This window comes from Heptranchias perlo, chromosome 38 (genome assembly GCF_035084215.1).
Source record: "Heptranchias perlo isolate sHepPer1 chromosome 38, sHepPer1.hap1, whole genome shotgun sequence".
NCBI classification, from domain to species: Eukaryota; Metazoa; Chordata; class Chondrichthyes; order Hexanchiformes; family Hexanchidae; genus Heptranchias; species Heptranchias perlo.
Window position 1 is genome coordinate 12,886,469 of NC_090362.1, and position 24,269 is coordinate 12,910,737.

General features: G+C 46.4%; 1 protein-coding gene across 1 annotated transcript in view; it reads left to right on the forward strand.

The window, feature by feature from the left end:
* crtc3 (CREB regulated transcription coactivator 3) overlaps positions 1–24,269 on the forward strand; it is a 73,761-nt gene that overhangs the window by 4,416 nt on the left and 45,076 nt on the right. Inside the window, exon 2 of the mRNA XM_067973454.1 lies at positions 14,500–14,610. Within this exon, the coding sequence (XP_067829555.1) occupies positions 14,500–14,610 (111 nt within the window). The remainder of the gene's footprint in view (positions 1–14,499; positions 14,611–24,269) is intronic.

Below are 24,269 nucleotides of genomic sequence, written 5' to 3' on the forward strand. Positions count from 1 at the left end.
TCCTCCCTCCCCCATCCCCTCCCTCCCCATCCCCTCCCTCCCCATCCCCTCCCTCCCCCATCCCCTCCCTCCCTCCATCCCCTCCCTCCCTCCATCCCCTCCCTCCCTCCTCCCTTCCCTCCCCCCCCTCCCCTTCCCTCCCTTCCCTCCTTCCCTCCCCCCTCCCTTCCCTCCCCCCTCCCCTTCCCTCCCCCCTCCCTTCCCTCCCCCCTCCCTTCCTCCCCCCATCCCTCCTTCCCTCCCCCTTCCCTCCCCTCCCCCCTTCCCCCTTCCCTCCCCTCCCCCTCCCCTCCCCCTTCCCTCCCCTCCCCCTCCCCTCCCCCTTCCCTCCCCTCCCCCTTCCCTCCCCTCCCCCTTCCCTCCCCTCCCCCTTCCCTCCACCATCCCCCCTTCCCTCCCCCCCCTCCCACCCTCCCTCCCTCCCTCCCTCCCATCCCTTCCCTCCCTCCCTCCCATCCCTTCCCCTTCCTCCCTCCCATCCCTTCCCCTTCCTCCCTCCCATCCCTCCCCCTCCCTCCTCCCATCCCTCCCCCTCCCTCCCTGGAAGCAGGGCTCTCTCTGGTGGTTCCTCAGTGGTTGAGTCTGGATCGATTTTCCATGAGAATTGCTCGGATCATTTCCAGCGTGACTGGCACTTCTAATTCCACACAATTAGGTGCGAACCCGAAGGAGTACATTGTACGAAATGGATTCACCATTATAGTATCGTCTTATTGCTGTTTGGAGACCAGACCTGGTCCCAGGGTAGTTAGAAGTTTTAGATCGGTGTGTCTGATTAAGCCAATGTCCTCTTGCACTAATCCAAACTGTCTAGTGTAATTTTGGTGTGAACTGAATCCCATCGTGTTCTAATATGTCTATTGGACAACCTGGATTCGATGTTTGGGCGCTGTGTTTGGTATTTTTTCACCAGCTGTAGGGTGTTAGGGGATGCATCAGGTTACCTCTGGTCTGTCTCTGTACAATTAACTGGTTTTCTGCCCTTCTCTCATAAAGGCACTAACTGACTCTGGGGTACGGTCCAGCAGCCTCTGGTATCTTGCCTAAAGCCATTTTTCTCGGTGAGTGTCAACTGGCTATCTGGCTGGAGGAGGCATCACACTTGAGACCACCCTGTCCTTGCCTGATGCCCTTCACACGTGGACTTTCCATCAGGGGTCACTTGGAGTAGCCTAGGAGCAGGAACTCTGGCTAAGAGCTCCCTCTCTGGCCTAGCGTTACACACCGTAAGATAAAGGATACTGAGGCCAATTGTAGCAACTCTAGTTGCTGAGAGCAGCATAGACCAGAGATTGACCCTGGACCTTCTTGACTTGTGTAGCTTGACTGTTGATTGGGACGTGCGTTTATCCTCTCAGCCATATTGGGGGCGTTATCTTGTGCACCTGATGGTGTTCTTACTGTGAAAATGTGATTATTCATCATTACTTTCATTTTTTTTCAATACTCAGTGACCTACTGCAGAACGGAAGTTTAATTTCATGGGATTTTAATTGTTGTTGTGACAATATTGAAATTTATTGGCTACTAGCTGATTCAAGGGGGGAGGGCAAATTCAAAATTAATCTGCGGAAACAGTATTTCAGTGAGCGAGTGGTCAATCTGTGAACAAGCACCTCGAGACGGGGAAGCAGTTAGTATCGATTCATTCAAATGCAAATGATTTCTTCAGAAAATAACATTTTGGGATATGACATGTGATGAGTGTAACATGCTCGGGCAGGAACAGGTGATTTTGGACCTATGGTTCCCAATGCTCTCCACCACTGGGGGTTCCCTCACCTCATGACTGGGTCTATTATAGACTAATCGATAGAGATTGATTGCTACAATTGGTCAGCAACACCATTATCATTGCATCATGCGACTACCAGGATGGGAGAAGGCAAACTAGATGAAGCTTGGTCTTATTTCATCTAGCAATTCCTAGTTCCTACGTTCTGTGGTATTGCTCATGTTGGTGCTGTTTTCTAAAGACGGATGTCGCACCATGTAATGCACAAATGCATTATTCTGCAAGTGAAGCTTTGTCCCTTTTAAGGCCTCAAAGTCTAATAGATAAATAAACAAAGCTTCTGTTCGATTGGAGTTTAATTGTTGTTTGGTGAGGTAATTGTGCAGATTAGGGGGATGTGCTTGTAAGTTTCAGGCTGTAGGTTGCATGCACCCAGCACTAAGTGACTTTCTTTCCCATATTATTTAGGTTGGTTTGCATCTGTAATAAAGTATGATATACAAAACGTAAGCTATACGCTGTTTTTCTATAAATTAGTAACAGGAAGTGTGCACATAACTAAAGTTTTTATATTACTGTACTAGCAGATCTTGCATGTAATTTGTAGGTGCATGTCTCTTTAAGACTGCAAAGTTTAATTGCTGTTAAGTAAACACTGTGTTGGTTTAAACAAATGTCAGTTAAGAGACGGCAGGCAGAGTTTCGTGATAGTTTTCTTTGAAGTGTGACGTAGAAAGTTGAGTGTGACATTGGAAGTGTGAAAGACAGGAAATGGGCGCTCGATGTGACGTTCTTCCGATTAATAGATTCACAGAAATCGACAGTAACTAATCTCATTACCCAGTTTCCTGACCTATTTTGCATCAAGGGTTTATGACAACCCAAAGTTTCAGTTGGCCTAAAGCAGCCCTTAAATCCCCAGTGAATGGCTACACCTCACTTCCCCAGCACTGGCATGAGCCTTCATCTTCAGAAGCGTCTGCTGGTGTGTACCTGAAAGACTTGGCTCTACGAGCCCTGGCCCCTCAATGTATTGTATAATCCACCAAGAAATCTATTTAATCTGTAATCCAATCCTTTCAGCAGAATCTGGATAACAGTTGAAGGCAGTTACCAGCTCGGAGTCTCTGGTTTGATGAACTCATTTACGTTCAGTTGTACTTTACTTTTGAAGTTGCTTTGAGTGATGCGACTGGGCGTATTGGATTCTGCTTCAGCCTCAGTGGAACGCTGACCATTTTTCTCCAATGCAGTATTGGCAACAAATGGCCTGAAAAGCAGCAACATTTTTGCATTAATGACTTGGGGCTTTTATCTTGCATCAACTCAAAACAAATTGCAGTATAACTAAAGGATGTAGTCTCTGATCTGCCGGTGAAGGAGCACCGTGTACCACTGTAGCTTTGAGGCAATCGCAGTATAAAGGCAAGGGTGGCGTTAGATGTTAAGTCCTCGAGCAAACATTAAAAAGTTGACTGACCGCCCCCCTGTTTTCCCCTGGAGGCATGGACTGATGCTGGGGTTAGATTCCATAAGTGTTGGGTAGCCTTTAAGGACCTCGTCCATGTGCAAATCTGGACCGTGAGTGTCAGCTGGCAATTTGACTGCGGGTGGCATCACAACTGAACCTGATCTTGACTTCACCCGATGACAACACAAGGGCATTTCCATGGTCACTGTCTAATGACCAGGAGTGTGAACCCTGCTGGATTTTGCCCAGGATCAAACCTAGGACATTCCCGGTGTGTATGGCTGAAAACTGCACTGGGCAGTGCATTTACTAACTGGGCGATCGGGGAGAGTCTCTACATGTAAACTGTCTGCCCTTGCTCTTCTTCATTACTCCTTTTGGTCTGCTTTCCAAAGACCACCTTATGTGCTGTATGTTATTGTTCTAAAAAAAACCTCAAGCTTTGAACGTTCTAACTTGAGTCAATAGCAAAGCTTCAAAGCTTTGTTCTACATGGCTTTGATGGGTGTGTTGTATGTCGAACTCAAAAGCTTCCATGCCAATTCCTGTTCTCTTGGCCTTGAACACCCTTCAGTTGTTGCTCACTCTGGTTCCAGATGCATAGCTGTGAACTTAGGCACTTGTTATTTAGTTGTCACTGGAAAGACTTCGTATTTATACAGCGTATTTGCCACGTCTCTGTAAGCACTTCATGTACAAGTCATTGTTTTGAATGCGGCAGCATAGAAAGATCTCACAAACAGCAATGAGATGGGTGACCATTGAACCTGTATTTTTTGTTGGTGTTGGATGAGGGAGAAATGTTGACCAGGACACTGGGTGAACTCCCTGCTGTAAACTTTCAGCTCCTCTTGGACTAGTTCCATGGAATTTTTAAAGTCAACTGAACAGGCAGACGGGGCCCGATCAGCGAGATCCCGCTGAAAAGTCTGAGTGTGTGGGCGTCCAATGAGTTTTGGGTTTGGCTCTGATGGCGACACTCTCTGTCCACACTCACCACATGAAGAATGGCCGCTCAATTGAGATCTTTTGGCATCTGTGGAACCATACCCCGGCATAAATGGGGGATAGGTTTATTAAATGTTGGAAAGACCGAAGCCATTGCCTTCAGCCCCTGTTACAAATTCTGTTCCCAAGCCACCGATTCTATCTCTCTCCCGGGCCACTGTCCCAGGTTGTCTGCAACCTCAGTGTCCTCTTTGACCCTGAGCTGAGCTTCTGACCCCATATCCTCTCCATCACTAAGACTGTCTACTTCCACCTCCGTAATATCCTCCGTTTCTGCCCCTGTCTTAGCCCATCTGTTGCTGAAACCATTATCCATGCCTTTGTTACCTCTAGACTGGACTATTCCAATGTTCTTCTAGCTGGCCTCCCATCTTCCATCCCCCATAAACTTGAGCTCATCCAAATCTCTGCTGCCCGTATCCTAACTCGCACCAAGTCCCGTTCACCCATCACTCTTGTGCTCGTTGACCTACACTGGCTCCTGGTTCCCATACACCTTAATTTTAAAATTCTCATCCTTGTTTTCAAATCCCTCCGTGGCCTCGCCCCTTCCTATCTCTGAAACCTCCTCCAGCCCTACAACCCTCCGAGATCTCTGCGCATCCCCACTTTCTTTGCCCCACCATTGGTGGTCGTGCCTAGCCCCTAAGCTGTGGAATTCCCTCCCTAAACCTCTCCACCTCGCTCTCCTCCTTTAAGACACTCCTTAAAACCTACCTGTTTGACCGAGCTTTTAGTCACCTGTCTTCTTTGGCTCATTGACATTTGTTTGTCTGATTACGTTCCTGTCAAGCACCTTGGGAAGTTTTTATGACGTTAAAGACACTATATATATATATATATATATGTGCAAGTTGATGTTGAGTTCGAGGGAGGGGGGATTGGAAGAAGAGTTTAGTTTTTTGTACACAAAAAGCTTCCGTAGTCAAGTTAATTTGATGTATATGGCTGATAATGTTATCAAAACTTCAATGCATGTATCAGCATTCTTGTATAATAGCGAGTGGGAATAGTGCATTAGAATTCCATGCTTGAGTCAGAAATCTGTGGAACGGGCGGTGATTGTGGGCTCTCCAGTTACTCCACCTGTCTAGAGCTCGGAAGTTCAGTGTTTTTGCCAGACCATGGATCTTGTGGTTTTACCTGATTAGACCCAGCCAACCACAGAAACCTAAACAAAGTTGTATTTTGTGCCGTGTAACATGGTTACGTAACAAAGAAATTAAACTACATTAGCCCTGGCATGCGGGCAACTTTGATTAGTCACGTTTATACTGTCTCATCACATGAAAACCTTTACCCACACTTTTTGGCCTCGGTTGAAGTTGTTTATCCACGACCTGGCATGAAGGAAAGACTTGTATTTATATATCGCCTTGTCGCTTCTCTCAGGAATGTCACGTTATGTAGGCAAATGCAGCAGCCATTTTGCACACAGCAAGATCCCGCAAACAGCAACGAGATGAATGACTAGTTGATCTGTTCTTGGTGATCGTGGTGGAGCAAGGCATGTTTTCCAGGACACCGGGAGAATAGTGCCATGGGCATGTCCACCTAATGATGGGACTTAATTTCAGCATCTCATGCAGTGTTGCCTCACATCCTGGAGTGGGGCTTGAACCCACAACCTTCTGACTCGGAGGTCTGAATGGTACCAACTGAGCCAAACTGACATTCTGTGATGGTGGTGTGGTCCCAAGTTTTCAGTTCCTGCTGTCCCCCCTAAAACTCCGAGCTGTACCTTTAGAGCCTGCGCTGTGCTCAATACACACAGGAATTGACAGCCACTCTGCAGCTTTTGACTCGAGGCAACTCTGAAAATAGAGTCTCATTGGCACAGGAGCTTCCAGATAGCTATCAATACTGCAAAAAGTTTAGACTTTTCACTTTCTCACCGTTCAGTAGTATTAAGATTGACACTTGCTGTAATTTCAGACATTGGAGGGCTGTGACATGGATGAGCATAACTCCGAACCCTGCATATCGTGACACCTGAAAGTAATTTAACAGAAACAGCAGCGCCTTCCAACTATATAGAGTATTACCTTTAACATAGTAAAACATCCAAAGACACTTTACAGGAGGGAAATGATCGGATGTTTGAGGAGTTGAGATACATGTTCAGGGAAGTGACCACAGGTGAGGTTGAAGAGGTAGATTTTGGGGAGGGGTTTAAGGCAATGCCAAAGTGTGGGAACTGCAGGCTCTGCCATTGAACCAGGCTTTTAGGGGATAGGGGGGTAGGATGGAATAGAAGAGAGACGCACTTGTCCAGACAGAGAGAGGTGATGAGTGCAAACTGGGGCATGAGACCGGATTGAGTTTGCATTTTAACATTATTTGCATGGAGGGGTAATCCCCTACAGAATTTTTAGAAATGCTTTTAGCGCACTTTTAAAAACCATTTTTGTGAATTTTATGCTCGTTAAGGTAAAGGATGTTAATGCTGGGGGAATGGATCATACTTTGGCAACCAGTGTCAACATCAAACATTCGTACAGCATAGCTTAGATACAGAGTAACGCTCCCTCTACACTGTCCCATCAAACACTCCCAGAGCAGGTACAGCATGGGTTAGATACAGAGTAACGCTCCCTCTGTACTGTCCCATCAAACACCCCCCAGGGCAGGTACAGCATGGGTTAGATACAGAGTAACACTCCCTCTACACTGTCCCAACAAACACTCCCAGGGCAGGTACAGCATGGGTTAGATACAGAGTAAAGCTCCCTCTACACTGTCCCATCAAACACTCCCAGAGCAGGTACAGCATGGGTTAGATACAGAGTAAAGCTCCCTCTACACTGTCCCATCAAATACTCCCAGGGCAGGTACAGCACGGGTTAGATACAGAGTAAAGCTCCCTCTACACTGTCCCATCAAACACTCCCAGGCCAGGTACAGCACGGGTTAGATACAGAGTAAAGCTCCCTCGACACTGTCCCACCAAAGTGCCTCAGCTGCAGCCTTAGAAGATTTCCCCCTCTCCCACACCCATCCCACCAAGGTGACGCTCTTTCACTACCTACTTGAGCCATCTGGTGACCTCTGAATAACATTGCCTGTTGATCAGGGGTAGTTATGTGCTGGCACCCAAATTCATTTGACTTGGGACCCGCACAGCCATTAGACTGAGGAGTCTTTCATCACATCTGTCGGGGCAGGATTTGAATCCAGATCCCAGAGGCAAAAGCCAGTGGTGTCTGCATAATTTATGACTTTGCATTTGTACAACAGGTCATTGTTTCTGATGGAGTCCTTCGCACCTTCCTCAGTTAATGGAAGACTTGGGTTTTGTGTAGTGGAGGGAAAGTGTGACTTTAAATTGGACCTGACTCAGTAAATGATTAAGCCGGTGAGTGTGATTATTTGAATAACTGGTTGCACTGTGAACCTTTTTTTTAACATCAGCTCTCAGGGTGGCATTCACCTGCATTTCATTTGTACTTCAGAGCTTTTTATAAAATAGGTAGTTAACTGGGGTTGGGGCGGATTACAAGTTAATTTTCTCGCCCCCTCATGTGAAGACTTGTTGGGTTATGGTCCCACAGACAGCTAGTGTCCTCTGGTATCCTCAACTATGTAGTCATTCTTCAACTGTGGGCCTCGGCAGGCAGTGTTAGCCGGCTATTGGACCATGGGAGCACACACAGGCACTTTGCAGCAGGGGCCACTGGACAGGGATCAGGATCCTGGATAAATTTCCCATCTCCCTAGCCCAGGACCATTGTAGCCAGTCCTAACACCCCCTCCACTGCTACACAGGTGAGATCAGCATAGAACAGAGATTTGTACCTGGAACCTTCTGGTCTGTATCGTGCAGTACACTGCCTTCAAGGGAGCTGATAACTTACTGCCTAAAACAAAAAGTTTTATATCAGTGTCACATTCTGTTACCAGGCAAGGAGATGGGGCATGGAGGTGGGGATTCATGGGTGACCTCACAATAGTTACAAGTTAATGTATCTTTGATTCAGAAGTACTTCCAAAATCAGTCTTAACTTTGTGGGGGGAAAATGTCCTCATCTTTTATTAAAGAAGGATGGATAAAAAGGAAATATTGCAAAAGCTGGAAATCTGAAATGAAAACAGAAAATGCTGGAAATGCACAGCAGGTCAGTCAGCAGATGAAAGGGAAAAGACCAGTTAATGTTTCAGGTGTGGACCCTTCATCGGAACTGGCCTATTCTACGCCTCTAACCTTTCTCTTCCCAGACAGACCTCTAGTTCAACTGATTTCCGCTCTCACTGAACTAATAATTACTGCAGTTTTATTGTACTTTTTTATTCTACACCTGGTTATTTTGTACTGTAGTCCTTTACTGAATGTAACATTGCTCTACATTGCCTGGCCGTATCTTACTGTTGCCGCTAAGAAAAGAAAGAAAGAGCTTGCATTTATACAATGTCTTTCACGACCTCAGGACGTCCCAAATCGCTTTACAGACAATGAAGTACTTTTGAAGTGTAGTCACTGTTGCAATGTAGGAAACGGGGCAACCATTTTGCGCACAGCAAGGTCCCACAAACAGCAATGTGATAATGACCAGATAATCTGTTTTTTAGTGATGTTGGTTAAGGGATAAATATTGGCCAGGACAACGGGGAGAACTCGCCTGCCCTTCTTCAAAGGATCTTTTATGTCCACCTGAGAGGGCAGACTGGGCCTCGGTTTAACAAAAGACGGCACCTCCAATAGTGCAGCACTCCCTCAGTACTGCACTGGGTGTGTCAGCCTAGATTTTGTGCTCAACTCTCTGGAGTGGGGCTTGACTTTTGACTAAGAGGCACGAGTGCTACCCATTGAGCCACGGCTAGGAAAGGCTAGTGTGACTTTTGAAATCTTAGGATCAAAAGGTCATGCCATGCAGTTCTCAGATACGTAGGTAAGAAGACACAAAAACGTACAGGTAAGATATTGCAAGTTTCTGAGTCAGTGACACGCATATTTTGCACGTAGCTGGCAATGCGGGGGCTTGGTGGAATGTACTTTACATACTAGTAGTGGCAGCGCCTATGGTGGGGTGGGGCCTCAGGTTAACAGCCACATTCCCAAGGATGGCATCTCTAACAGTGCAGCACTCCCTCAGTATTGGCTCCACTCTTGGCTTCACTCACAATCTTCTGACTCTGAGGTGTGAGTGCTACCATTTGAGCTCAGCTAAAATTAATATCTCAAATCATTCTTTGTCAAATTGTCTTCCATTGAAGTTGATTTACTGTTCTGACATGTTAGACGACTCATGTCTGAACGACACCGATCAATTGAGAACGGACAGGTTTTACGTAAACATGAGGAGCTTGAGGGTGAAATATTTTTGGTAAGTTACGAGTGTACTAAAAGTCACACCTAATATGAAAACAAAAGCGCCTGCTTGAGTTTTTGTTTGTTTGATCTTTACGCGGGCTTAGGTTTGGCTTCTGATTTTACCTGCTTTCTCCTCGTGTTCGACCTCTAAATAACTGAGCCCTGTGTCAGTCGCACAAACTACATCATCTTAAGACTGGGGAGGATGCATCATCGGTGATTTAGTTACGTGCTTGTTTTGGATTAGAAGCTACAGTTACTCTCCATCCTTGTTAAATACCCTGCCTGATGTATTATTGAGCAACACTGCCCTGGAAAGCGTCTGCTTTTTAAAAATATTCTTTCTTGGATATGTGGGCGTCGCTGGCAAAGCCAGCATTTATTGCCCATCCTGAGTTCCCTTTGAGGAGATGGTGCGGTACACGTGAGTGGTTTGCTGGGCCACTTCAGAGGACAGTTAAAAGTTTACCACGTTGGTGTGGGACTGGAGTCACATATAGGCCCAGACCGGGTAAGGACGGCAGATTTCCTTCCCTAAAGGACATTGGTGAACCAGTTGGGTTTTTATGACAATCTGACTGCTTCATGGTCACTTTTACTGATACCAGCTTTTTATTTCCAGATTTTTAAAAAACTGAATTCAATTTCTCAAACTGCCCATGGTGGGATTTGAACTCGGTGTTCACTGGATTATTGATTGAAACCTCTGGATTACGAGTCCAATATCCTAACCAGCTCTTTTTGTTACATATTAATGACCTAGCCTTGGGAGTGCAGGGCAAAATTTCAAAGTTTGCAGATGACACAAAACTCGGAAATGTAGTAAACAGTGAGGAGGACAGTAACAGATTTCAGGAGGGCATAGACAGACTGGTGAAATGGGCAGACACATGGCAGATGAAATTTAATGCAGAGAAGTGTGAAGTGATATATTTTGGAAAGGCGAATGAGGAGAGGCAATATAAACTAAATGGTACAATTTTAAAGGGGGTGTAGGAACAGAGAGACCTGGGGATGCACATACACAAAAGGTGTCAGGACAAGTTGATAAAGCTGTTAAAAAAAATGCTGGGCTTTACAAGTAGAGGCATAGAGTACAAGAGCAAGGAAGTTATGGTAAACCTTTACAAAACACTGGTTAGTACCTCAGCTGGAGTATTATGCCCAATTCTGACCACCACACTTTAAGAAGGATGTCAAGGCCTTGGAGAGGGTGCAGAGGAGATTTACCAGAAAGGTACCAGGGATGAGGGACTTCAGTTATGTGGAGAGACTAAAGAAGCTGGGGTGGTTCTCCTTAGAACAGAGAAGGTTACGGGGAGAATAAATAGAGAAGTTTAAAATTATGAATGGTTTTGATAGAGTGGATGGGGAGAAACTGTTTCCGCTGGCAGATGGGTCACTAACCAGAGGGCACAGATTTATGATAATTGGCAAAGGAATCAAAGTCTGGAATGCACTGCCTGAATGGGCGGTCATGATGTGGAGATGCCGGTGATGGACTGGGGTTGACAATTGTAAACAATTTTACAACACCAAGTTATAGTCCAGCAATTTTATTTTAAATTCACAAGCTTTCGGAGGCTTCCTCCTTCGTCAGGTGAACGATGTGAAAATGAAAACCTCGAAATGAAATCGCATTTATAATTCACGGAACAATGCTTGGTGAGTACAGACAGTTTTTTCAGAACAGTTGAAAAAACTGTCTGTACTCACCAAGCATTGTTCTGTGAATTATAAATGCGATTTCATTTCGAGGTTTTCATTTTCACATCGTTCACCTGACGAAGGAGGAAGCCTCCGAAAGCTTGTGAATTTAAAATAAAATTGCTGGACTATAACTTGGTGTTGTAAAATTGTTTACAATTGAATGGGCGGTGGAAGCGGATTCAATAGTAACTTTCAAAAGGGACTTGGATAAATACTTGAAAAGAGAAACTTTCCAGGGCTATGGGGAAAGAGCAGAGGAGTGGGACTAATTGGATGGCTTTTTCAAAGAGCCGGCACAGGTATGATGGGCTGAATGGCCTCCTTCTGTGCTAAGATTCTATGAACTGCTGCACTACCGTACCCAGGGGTTCTGATCTGAGCAAGACAACAACTGGGGTGTTCAAACTAGCCTCAGAGCTCCTAGGAATAAGAAAATTCAGCCAGCGTTCCTGCTCCTGATCGTATTCCAGTGACTCCCTTCCGCTGGAAAGTAAACATGTGTGGATGTTGGGCAAAGAACGGGTAATGCTTGGCTATGATGCCTTCTGCAATCGAAAAGCTTGCCCAATGCCCAATGCCCAATGCCAATAGAAGACACAAAAAGCATACCAGAAATAGTGGGGAACCAAGGGGCTAATGAGAGTGAGGAACTTAAAGTGATTATTATCAGTAGAGATCAGAAATTAATGGGACTAAAATCCGATAAATCCCCTTGACCTGATGGCCTACATCCGAGGATTCTAAAAGAGGTGGCTACAGAGATAGCAGATGCATTGGTTATGATCTTCCAAAATTCCCTAGATTCTAGAATGGTCCCAGTGGATTGGAAGGTAGCAAATGTAACCCCACGATTCAAGAAAGGAGGGAGAGAGAAAACAGGGAACTACAGGCCACTTAGCCTGACATCGGTCGTCAGGAAAATTCTGGAATCCATTATTAAAGAAGTGGTAACAGGGCACTTAGAAAATCATAAGATGATTAGACAGAGTCAACATGGTTTTATGAAAGGGAAATCATGTTTGACAAATTTAGTAGAGTTTTTTGAGGATGTAACTAGCAGGGTAGATAAAGGGGAACCAGTGGATGTAATATATTTAGATTTTCAAAAGGCATTTGATAAGGTGCCACATAAAAGATTGTTACGCAAGATAAGGGCTCATGTGGTTTGGGGTAACATATTAGTATGGATGGGGATTGGTTAACGGACAGAAAACAGAAAGTAGGGTTAAACGGGTCATTTTCAGGTTGGCAGGCTGTAACTAGTGGAGTACCACAAGGATCAGTGCTTGGGCCTCAGCTATTTACAATCTATATTAATGACTTAGATGAAGGGACTGAGTGTAATGTATCCAAGTTTGCTGACGATACAAAAGGTAGGTGGGAAAGTAAGCTGTGAAGAGGACACAGAGTCTCAAAGGGATAAAGACAGGTTAAGTGAGTGGGCAAGAAGGTGGCAGATGGAGTATAATGTGGGGAAATGTGAGGTTATTCACTTTGGTAGGAAGAATAGAAAAACAGAACATTTTTTAAACGGTGAGAAACTATTAAATGTTGGTGTTCAGAGAGACTTGGATGTCCTGGTACAAGAAACATGATAAGTTAGCATGCAGGTACAGCAAGCAATTAAGAAGGCAAATGGTATGTTGGCCTTTATTGCAAGGGGTTGGAGTACAAGAGTAAGGAAGTCTTTCTACAATTGTACAGGGCTTTGGTGAGACCTCATCTGGAGTACTGTGTACAGTTTTCGTCTTCTTATCTAAGGAAGGATATACTTGCCTTAGAGGCGGTACAACGAAGGTTCACGAGATTTATTCCTGGGATGAAAGGGTTGTCCTGGTGAGGAGAGGTTGAGTAGAATGGGCTAATACTCTGTGGAGTTTAGAAGAATGAGAGGTGATCTCATCGAAACACATAAGATTCTGAGGGGGCTTGACAGGGTAGAGGCTGAGAGGTTGTTTCCCCTGACGAGAGAGTTTAGAACTAGAGGGCATAGTCACAGGATAAGGGGTCGGCCATTTAAGACTGAGATGAGGAGGCATTTCTTCATTCAGAGGGTTGTGAATCTTTGGAATTCTATACCCGAGAGGGCTGTGGATGCTGAGTCGTTGAGTATATTCAAGGCTGAGATAGGAGCCAGAATGTGTGGGGTGGAAGGAAACCAGCATTTGCCTGGTCAGTTTGACCAGTTTTCTAACACCACACAGTGATTTAGTGGGGTTCAGTTGACATGAATGCAGCATTAACGTTGGAAAATAAACCAAAGTAGGGAAGTCTCGCTTGCTTTTAAATTTTTGTTAAATTTTTTTATTTGCCTAAGTTCTGTGTAATCATTTGCTGAGCCCCTGCAGATATCCATTGCAAAATATTCTTGCTCCCTGTATTGGATAATAGGACTCCTGCAGCTGGTGTATAACAGACTGCATTGAGCAATAATAAAACTAATTTCATGGTTATTTGGAAGCTTGCCACTTACTACAGCATCTCTGATTTCATTACACATTTTCTTGAGACTTGCATTTATGTAGCACCTTACTACCTCTCTAGAAAACAAAATATCCCAAAGCACTTCACATACACCAAATTGAAGTGCAGTGACTTTTGTTGCGTAGGCAAATGCAGCAGCCATTTTGTGCAGAGCAAGATCCCACAAACAGCAATGAAAGGAACAGCCAGTTAATCTGTTGTAAGTTGAGGGATGAATGTTGGGCAGGCCACCAGGCCTCTCCACGGGCGGTCCAGAATTTTGTAGGCCTATGTCTAGAGAGAGCACTTTGAGCTGTTAAACATTAGTCTGGGTTTGGGTCTGGGTCTGGGCCTGTCTCTGGGGGGGCAGGGGCCATTTGGAGTGATAAATTAAGAGTATTTCACAAGATGTGTATTGCACTACATTGAAGGGTTTTGGCAATTTTTCCTCTAGCACAGGGGTGTCCAAACTGCACCACATATGTCCCGTGAGCCCTGAATTACACTTAATTCTTATTCGCTGGTTTGTCCTGTTTGAATTTTGTTGGCCTCTGAGGAGAGGGCTATTCTAAGCACTGTTCCCTCATTGATGGATAACGGCAAAATCAGAACACCAAGATCTTCTAGTCTCAGCAGCTTGAGATATCTGGGAATTAACGGGTCAGGGATTTAAATTTCCCATGCTATGCAGCTAAATGTCCCCTGAAGAGGAATAACTTGTCTGGTACCTATAAGCCCATTGACAACATTGTTATTGATGTTTGAATAGACTGACGCTAAACTCCGTTTTATGATTACTCCTAGGTACAGTTCCATAAACTACACCACTTGCGTTTGGCACAGACTCGGGCGCAGTATTATGGAGGATCTCTACCCAACGTCAATCAAATTGGAAACAACACAAGTGACTTCCAGGTGACTGCACTGGGGGCTAACCGCTGATGAGCAGAATTCCAAACCCTCGCCCTCGTTTAGAAATTGCTCCATGCCCTAAGTCCCAGCCCCTATCCTTCTGTCCTCCAATTCTGGCTGCCGCTGTATTCTCCCCCTCCCCCCTCGCTGAACCATCAGTGGCAGCGCCGTCTCGTCATCACAACCCTATTCTGTGGAAATCCCTCCCTCGTTCCTCTCCTAACGCTCACACTGCTCCTCAGCATTTGTTCTCAATGAAGTACGTTAGGATAATTTCTGTGTTACAGGTGTTATATGACTATAAGTTCTGTTTTGAGCGATCTCTGCAATAGTGCTAGTTACTGTTGCAGTGATTTTTCAGGTGTATTTACCAATTCTCTGGCAATCCTTCCAAAAATGTTTGTTGTATTTGTAGCTACTTATTAAACGGATTGTTTTTTCTCTTTCCCTCCAATTTTCACTCCTCTTCCCCTGAAGGCGCTGTCTCATACTGGGGTACAGTACACTGCCCACCCACTAGTACCATGCCCATTGGCCATTCTCCATGTAGACTATTGAACCTTGAATGCACCCCTTGGTGGTAAAAAAAAAACAGCCCCTAATTTGGCAATAAATTCGCAATCTCTGTTTGAGAAGTCACAACATGGCTGGTATGGGAAATGCAAAATTGTCACACTGGTGCATAAAGGAGGATTTCTCTGATCTTGAATATGAGGCACATTGTTGGAACAGCGTAGAGGGAGCTTTACTCTACATTTAACTGGTGCTGTATCTGCCCTGGAAATGTGTGATGGGACAGTATAGAGGGAGCTTTATTCTGTATCTAACCCGTGCTGTACCTGCCCTGGGAATGTTTGATGGGATAGTGTAGAGGGAGCTTTATTCTGTATCTAACCCGTGCTGTACCTGCCCTGGGAGTGTTTGACGGGGCAGTGTAGAGGGAGCTTTATTCTGTATCTAACCCGTGCTGTACCTGCCCTGGGAGTGTGTAATGGTTGCCTAGGGTGGAAGTGATTCCTTTCCCGAGCACTAACATCACTTACCTTAATGAAGACAAAAATTCACAAACTAAACAGAACGGAACTGCTGAGTAAATTTTTAAATGATCCCGTTTATATTAATATCTGAGTCATTTAAAGATTGTAATTCAATCTTGTGGATCAGATGACAGTTCTGAACTACTTGAACTTGGCTCTGGTGGATTGACATCACCTCCCTGATTAGATTATCATGCTGTAATCATCACCAAGTATCAGCAATTCTATCTGCAGTATATATCTGCACTCCATAATTAATGGACATGTTCAGGGAAATCTGGTTCAGGGAAATCAGGGACATCCATTCTTGTTTGACTTGTATCTGAAACGCTCTGCAGTAGTTGGAATTTTAATGAAACATATATTCAGTATGTTAAGGGTTCAGTAAACTGAAACAGCTCACACTCATACAGCACCTTTATTGATGGAATGAGCCTTTGGCTTACTGGTAGCATTCCCGCCTCTGAATCGCTCCAGACAGTCCTGGCGAGTGGAGACCGGAGCTCCGGCTCTGAATTCTGGGTTGACATCCAGCAGGATAGTTGTGTCCATTGGGTGTGTGTGGCCATAAAACCGCTCCCACCCCCCACCACCCTGTATAGGACTAACCACCCCATCGGCCGGTAGAAAACTGGTTACGGCCATGGAAGGAACGTTCATGTTCTGTCAGACTGTTAATCAGCCTGCGAATCCTCCCACTACTTCACACTGTTCTCCAAGGGAAGATACCAAAACAATAACCTTTATTGCTGTTAAATGTGCTAAAGAGCTTCACAAAGGGTTAGACACTGACCATCAGGTTTTGTAGAGATGCTTGAATGTGGGAAGAGATGTAGTGAGGCAGAGGGAGAGAATTCCAGAATGCAAGGGGGCTGTTGGTGCAGAGACGGAAGGGTACACAGTGAGCCAAACTGTGGGGTGTGAGCTAGGACATGGGGCTGAGGGAGGGAGAAGCAAAGCTTCAAAGGATTTGTAAATAAAGCCAAAGGGTTTGAAACCAATGCTATGGGGCATAGACAGTGTTCATTCCCCAGCATCTGAAATATCATTAGACTCTGATATATTTTGATTCTGTGCAATTTGTTGGCATATTTTCTGCAGTTTAGGCACCGGACATGACAAAAGTAAACCAAGCTCAGTCGACCCTGCAAAGTCCTCCTCACTAACATCTGGGGACTTGTACCAAAATTGGGAGAGCTGTCCCACAGACTAGTCAAGCACCAGCCTGACATAGCCATACTCACAGAATCATAACTTTCAGCAAACGTCCCAGATTCTTCCATCACCATCCCTGGGTATGTCCTGTCGCACGGGCAGGACAGACCCACCAGAGGTGGCGGTACAGTGATATACAGTCAGGAGAGAGTGGCCCTGGGAGTCCTCAACGTTGACTCCGGACCCCATGAAATCTCATGGCATCAAGTCAAACATGGGCAAGGAAACCTCCTGCTGATTACCACCTACCGTCCTCCCTCAGCTGATGAATCAGTCCTCCTCCATGTTGAGCACCACTTGGAGGAAGCACTGAGGGTAGCAAGGGCACTGAATGTACTCTGGGTGGGGGACTTCACTGTCCATCACCAAGTGTGGCTCGGTAGCACCACTACTGACCGAGCTGGCCAAGCCCTGAAGGACATAGCTGCCAGACTGGGCCTGCGCCAGGTGGTGAGAGAACCAACACAAGGGAAAAACCTACTTGACCTCATCCTCACCAATCTACCTGTCGCAGATGCGTCTGTCCATGACAGTATTGGTAGGAGTGACCACCGCACAGTCCTTGTGGAAATGAGGTCCCGTCTTCACACTGAGGACACCATCCAACGTGTTGTGTGGCGCTATCACCGTGCTCAATGGGATAGATTCAGAACAGATCTAGCAGCTCAAAACTGGGTATCCATGAGGCGCTGTGGGCCATCAGCGACAGCAGAATTGTATTCCAGCACAATCTGTAACCTCCTGGCCCGGCATATTCCTCGCTCTACCATTACCAACAAGCCAGGGGATCAACCCTGGTTCAGTGAAGGAGGCTGCCAGGTGAGATGGGGCAGGCCACAGAGTGATTTGTATATAAACACGCAGATTTTCAATTCAATAAATTGGGGACGGTAACGATGGGCGAGCGGAGCTTAGTGCGAGAAATGATACGGGCAACAAGAGTTTTGGGCGAGTTGCAGTTTGAGCAGGATGGGACTCGAGAGGGAGGGTGATGAGAGCGTTGGGAAAGATGGTTCTGGAGGCAACAAAAGCGTGAAAGCAACATAGGAGGTTACATGAGCTAAGGGCAGCAACAGGCAGTATTACAATGCTGGTAGTGAGTGATCTGGGTGGCATGGTGACTGATGTCGTTTGGGGTACTGTTTTTCATTAGTGTTTTTTTCCCCGCTAATAAGACTTGACATCAGACTGATCTAAGATTAAATATGGAGTTAATTTTTCCGATGGCCTAATATTGTATCGAATAATTCATGTACTGTGAGTCACACATTTGTTCTGTAAATGACGCCAATAGCAAATATTTTGGTGGAAATTAGCAGATTCCCAGTGGCTCACTGAGTAGAGGCAGTATGTAATTCAGCCACGCAGACCAGGAAGTTCCTGGCTTTGATCTCCAGTCTGTGCCAAGTTCGCTGATCACAGCTGGTGGACTACCAGCGCTTGGGAGGGGGAAAATGAGTGAGTGCCAATTCCTGGGTGGTATCCAATGGAAAGGGGGCATGTTTGGATAAAGACAGTATCAGATGATATTGTGATGCACAACATGGTAAAATAGCCTGCTGACCCTCACCATCTATGGCTCACATATGAAGAATGGCTACTTGCGTGAAGTATCAGAGGGCACTCGGTGACTGTCCTGCTGTATTACAGCAACTTTGGAGTGGGGGAGGGGTGGTTGGGAGTAAAATGTTGAAAAGGGGAGGGGGGTTGTAATGCATGATTACCTCCAGCAATGTAAAACTAATTTTACTCTTATCAGGTTAAATGTGCTGATGTTGGATTCTGGCATTCTGATCAGTGTGATTTAATTAACACTTAATTGGGCTGACTGGGCTATCAGTGTAAGTGACTGTGGTAAGCAGGATGTGTGGGGATAACTCCAAACGCTGCACGCTCTGCGAGACTGAGATTTTCAAGATTGCAAAGGGAATCGGCAAATTATTCCCCGGTGAAAGATTCAGATCCCAGGCAACATGTTAAAATAAGGAAGTTAGGAGTAGAAAGGGAATCCTGGGGGGGCTTAATAATTGAGTTGTGGAGTAAATTTCCAGGGAAGGGCGTTAAATGGGGTCGAGGCAATTAGCTGTGTTTCTGGAGAGAGAGAAGGGATTGAGTGATTGTGGTGAGAAGATGGGTAGGTGGGTTTGAGGGAGATGGTGAGTAGGTGGGGTTGAGGGACATGGTGAGAAGATGGGTAGGTGGGTTTGAGGGAGATAGTGAGAAGGAGGGTAGGTGAGGTTGAGGGATATAGTGAGAAGGTGGGGTTGAGGGAGATGGTGAGAAGGAGGGTAGGTGGGGTTGAGGGAGATGGTGGGGTTGAGGGCTACGGTGAGAAGGGTAGGTGGGTTGAGGGAGATGGTGGGGTTGAGGGCTACGGTGAGAAGGAGGGTAGGTGGGTTGAGGGATACGGTGGGGTTGAGGGATACGGTGAGAAGGAGGGTAGGTGGGTTGAGGGAGATGGTGGGGCTGAGGGCTACGGTGAGAAGGAGGGTAGGTGGGTTGAGGGAGATGGTGAGAAGGAGGGTAGGTGAGGTTGAGGGATATAGTGGGAAGGTGGGGTTGAGGGAGATGATGGGGTTGAGGGAGATGGTGAGAAGGTGGGGTTGAGGGATACGATGAGAAGGTGGGGTTGAGGGAGAAGGTGGGGTTGAGGGAGAAGGTGGGGTTGAGGGAGAAGGTGGGGTTGAGGGAGAAGGTGGGGTTGAGGGAGAAGGTGGGGTTGAGGGAGAAGGTGGGGTTGAGGGAGAAGGTGGGGTTGAGGGAGAAGGTGGGGTTGAGGGAGAAGGTGGGGTTGAGGGAGAAGGTGGGGTTGAGGGAGAAGGTGGGGTTGAGGGAGAAGGTGGGGTTGAGGGAGAAGGTGGGGTTGAGGGAGAAGGTGAGGTTGAGGGAGATGGTGAGGTTGAGGGAGATGGTGGGGTTGAGGGAGATGGTGGGGTTGAGGGAGATGGTGGGGTTGAGGGAGATGGTGGGGTTGAGGGATACGGTGGGAAGGTGGGGTTGAGGGAGATGGTGGTGTTGAGGGATACGGTGAGAAGGTGGGGTTGAGGGAGATGGTGGTGTTGAGGGATACGGTGAGAAGGTGGGGTTGAGGGAGATGGGGGGTTGAGGGAGATGGTGGGGTTGAGGGATACGGTGAGAAGGTGGGGTTGAGGGATACGGTGGTGTTGAGGGATACGGTGGTGTTGAGGGATACTGTGAGAAGGTGGGGTTGAGGGAGATGGTGAGATGGTGGGGTTGAGGGAGATGGTGGTGTTGAGGGATACGGTGAGAAGGTGGGGTTGAAGGAGATGGGGGGTTGAGGGAGATGGTGGGGTTGAGGGATACGGTGAGAAGGTGGGGTTGAGGGAGATGGTGGTGTTGAGGGATACGGTGAGAAGGTGGGTAGGTAGGGTTGATCTCCGGCTAATCTGTGAAAACGGGACAAGCTTGTTGGGCCTAATGGTTTTATTTCTGAGGTTTACCAGTATAATCTGTTGGTTGGGCCACTTTTAACTTCCCCTCCTACCCCTGGTTTTATTTATGATAAATGCAATTTCTGAGAGTTGTAAATTTTGGTGATTTATTGATATTCAGAGTCTGGTGGATGACAGTGCCACATGTATTTGTGTTGTGGCAATGCTATCAATTAAACCATGGCGATTCGAATTGTGGGAGATAATAGATAAGCTGTAATAAATTGTTCAAAAAAAAGACTGTAACCAGGAGTCACAGATTCCAGCTCTGAAGGGAGAAGGAAAAGAGACAGATTAGATTTGGCTGCTTCACACAGAGGAACAATCTGCTGGGGGGGCGGGGGGCCGTGTCAGTAAATTCAAGAGGGAGTTGGATAGATTTTTTTGACCAAAGCTGTGGTGTGGGGGGTATGAGAGAGTGCACCAGGGGCGAGTTGGGGGGTGATTATTTTTGAGCTGTGGATTGACCAGCTGGATTTTCCCTGTACGTTCCCATGAAGATGATCACCTGACTAGGAAGATGCGACTACAGTAAAGTTGTCACACTGAATTAGCGTTGAGTGACTTCAAGAACCAGTAACTCTGGTTTTGTCCGTGAAATCGATGTCAATCAGCACAGTGTACATTTTGAAAGCTCTGTGGTTTGAGCTGAGGCCATGCAGCGGCAGGAGGCTTTATAACTTGACTAAGTCCCCTTGGGCTAGGAGGGGGGTCAGCGCCGAGTCCCGTTCACCCATTGCCCCCAGTGCTCACTGACCTACATTGGCTCCCGGTCCGGGAACATCTCAATTTTAAAATTCTCATCCTTGTTTTCAAATCCCTCCATGGCCTCGCACCCTCCCTATCTCTGTAACTTCCTCCAGCCCTACGACCCTCTGAGATCTCTGCGCTCCTCCAATTCTTGCACATCCCCGATTTTAATCGCTCCACCATTGGCGGCCGTGCCTTCAGCTGTCTAGGCCCTAAGCTCTGGAATTCCCTCCCCAAACCTCTCCGCCTCTCTACCTCTCCTCCTTAAGCCGCTCCTTAAAACCTACCTCTTTGACCAAGCTTTTGATCACCTGTCCTAATATCTCCTTATGTGGCTCGGTGTCAAATTTTGTTTGAAACGCTCCTGTGAAGCACCTTGGGACGTTTTACTATGTTAAAAGAATATATAAATGCAAGTTGTTGTTAGTTATCCAGGGCGTCCGATCCTAATCACTTGCCAATGACTCCTGCTAGACAGTGCATGTCAGGGATGCCAGGATTGTACCTGGCTGCAGTGCCCTCCGTTGTCAAATAGCCACCATTGCCTTTGGGGGGAAAAAGGCCAGTTCGGGCTGTAGCCCAACAGAAGAGACTGGTACAATAAAGAGAAATCTGTGGGTTTCCTGGCGAGCTCTAGTTGCGGCAGTCGTGCACTGGGATTGTGTGCAAGGGAATTGTTGGTGAAATTTAATCGCTAAATGTAATGCAGTTGGTCGTTGTGTGGCAGAAGCTGTAGTCCTTGAGAAGGTCACTGGGATCGAGCTGTGTCATCTCTGTGTGTTTACTGTCCTTTCCTGCCTGCTCATTTGTCCTGTTCAAGGTCTGTCTGTTTGTGTTCTGTTGCTGCCCCTCCCCCCGTGTCTCTCTTTTCTGGGTATGGAGTTAATTATCAAAATATCCAAGAGCAGAGCCCCACTTGGATTTCAAAACACCAGTCTCTGCCCTTAAAGGCACAGGACACCTATCTGCTGTTGCTGCAAAATGATCTTTACTGTACATTGAGGCTGGTGATTTAAATTTTATATCATGCCAGCCTGGCTCAGTGGGTAGCTCACTCTCTCCTGAGTTAGAAGATTGTGGGTTCAAGTCCCATTCCAGAGACTTGAGCACGTAATCTGACGCCCCAGTGCAGTACTGAGGGAGTGCTGCATTGTCGGAGGTGCCGCCTTTCAAATGAGATGTTATAAAAGCCCCTTTCTGTTCAAGTGAATGTCAAAGATCCCAAGGCACCGTTGGAAGTGGAGCAGGGAGTTCTCCCGGTGTCCTGGCCAAGATTATTCCCTCAACCAACACCACCAAAAAAAAAGCAGATTAACTGATTATCCTTCTCGCTGCTGTTTTATGGGATCTTGCTGTGTGCAAAACAGCTGGACTTTTGCCGACATAACACCCATAACTGTTTTGGAGAGATGTGATAAGGTGCTATTTAAGCACAGCTTTTGTTTAACTTTACGGAGTGAATTAATCTCATCGGCCTTACGCGGTTGCTGTCAAATCGCCTCTGGGCTTTATGTTTCTGGTTATGGGCCTTCCCCAATGCAGCATTGACCCAAACAGTGAGGCTGAAACTTCAGATGCCAACAGCTCTCTGCTGATGGCAATTTGCCTGCAGCGGTCCTGGGAGCAAATCGTGGCCTCGCTTACATTACAGCTCTGAGGTTGGAGTTAGGGCTGCCTCCCCCGGAGAGAAAGCCAGAGGATAAATGCAGCAATAGGCTCGCAGGTATTTGTTGCAGGTGAGCAGGGAGACATTCAGGAGCTGGCAGTGGTGCAGAGAGGAGCCATGATCTTAATCTTCAGCATTAAAAGGACTGAGTTACAAGAAAAGATTTGAGAAACTTAGGCTCCTTAGTCCTAAAATGAGGTGACGGTGGAGAGGTATATATTGTAAATTGTATAGAACAGATAAATGTGAAAAGAAAGAAAGGCTTGAATTTTATAGCTCCTTTCACGACCTTAGGTTGTCCCAAAGCGTTTTACAGCCAATTAAGTACTGTTTTGAAGTGTAGCCACTGTTGTAACATAGGAAACGCAGCAGCCAGTTTGTGCACAGCAAGGTCCCACAAACAGCAATGTGATAATGACCAGATAATCTGTTTTTTTAGCGATGTTGGTTGAGGGATGAAGATTGGCCAGAACACCGGGGAGAAGTCCCCTGCTCTTCTTCGAAATAGTGCCGTGGGACCTTTTACATCCACCTGAGAGGATAGACGGGGCCTCGGTTTAAAGACTCATCTGAAAGACGGCACCTCCGATGGTGCAGCACTCCCTCAGTACTGGCACTGGGACAGTTAACCTGGATGATGTGCTCAAGTCTCTGCAGTGGGACTGGAACCCATAACCTGACTCACTGCCACGGCCGGCACCTGAACCCCTGTGTCACCCTTTGTCCTGTTGTCACGGTTTAACATGAAGTCGGACTCCAAGTTTACATTTTTGTATACTGTTTCCGATCTTGCATATCTCTGTGATAATTTCCCCATGTGGCCTTCCTGATCTGTATCTGCAAAAAGCTTGTGCAAAAATAAAACTTGATGTTGTGCAAGAAGTTGCAGGCGTTGAGGTGATTTACTGGTCCGTCAGATCGGTTACACTACCACTGATCTACTGCTAAATGTACCAGTTTAGGTCCAGTGCACCCGTGTCAGTTTTGACCCCTGTTAGTGTTGCGCAAGGAATAAAGCCACAAAACAGAAGATGCAGTGGATTCGATGCTTATTATCTGCAGGGATTGCAATTTAGAACTGTCTACCTGAGTAGTTTTTACTCTTGCCTGCTCGTGACAAAGTTACATTCCTTCGTTTTTTGTTCTTAACTTCATATATTGTGTGGTGCAAGTCCCACTCCAGAGACTTAAACACATAACCCAGGCTCACACACCAGTGCAGTACTGAGGGAGTGCTGCATTGGCGGAGGTGCCACCTTTCGATTGAGACGTTATAAACCGAGGCCCCGTCTGCTCTTTCAGGTGGACGTAAAAGATCCAAAGAAGAGCGGGGAGTTCTCCCCGATGTCCTGGCCAATATTTTTCCCTCACTCAACACCTAAAACAGATTATCTGGTCACTATCTCATTGCTGTTTGTGGGATCTTGCTGTGCGCAATTTGGCTGCCGTGTTTCCTACATGTGACTACATTTCAAAAGTATTTAATTGGCTGCAAAGCGCTTTGGGATGTCCTGAGGTTTAAGAAATCTGGAAATAAAAAGC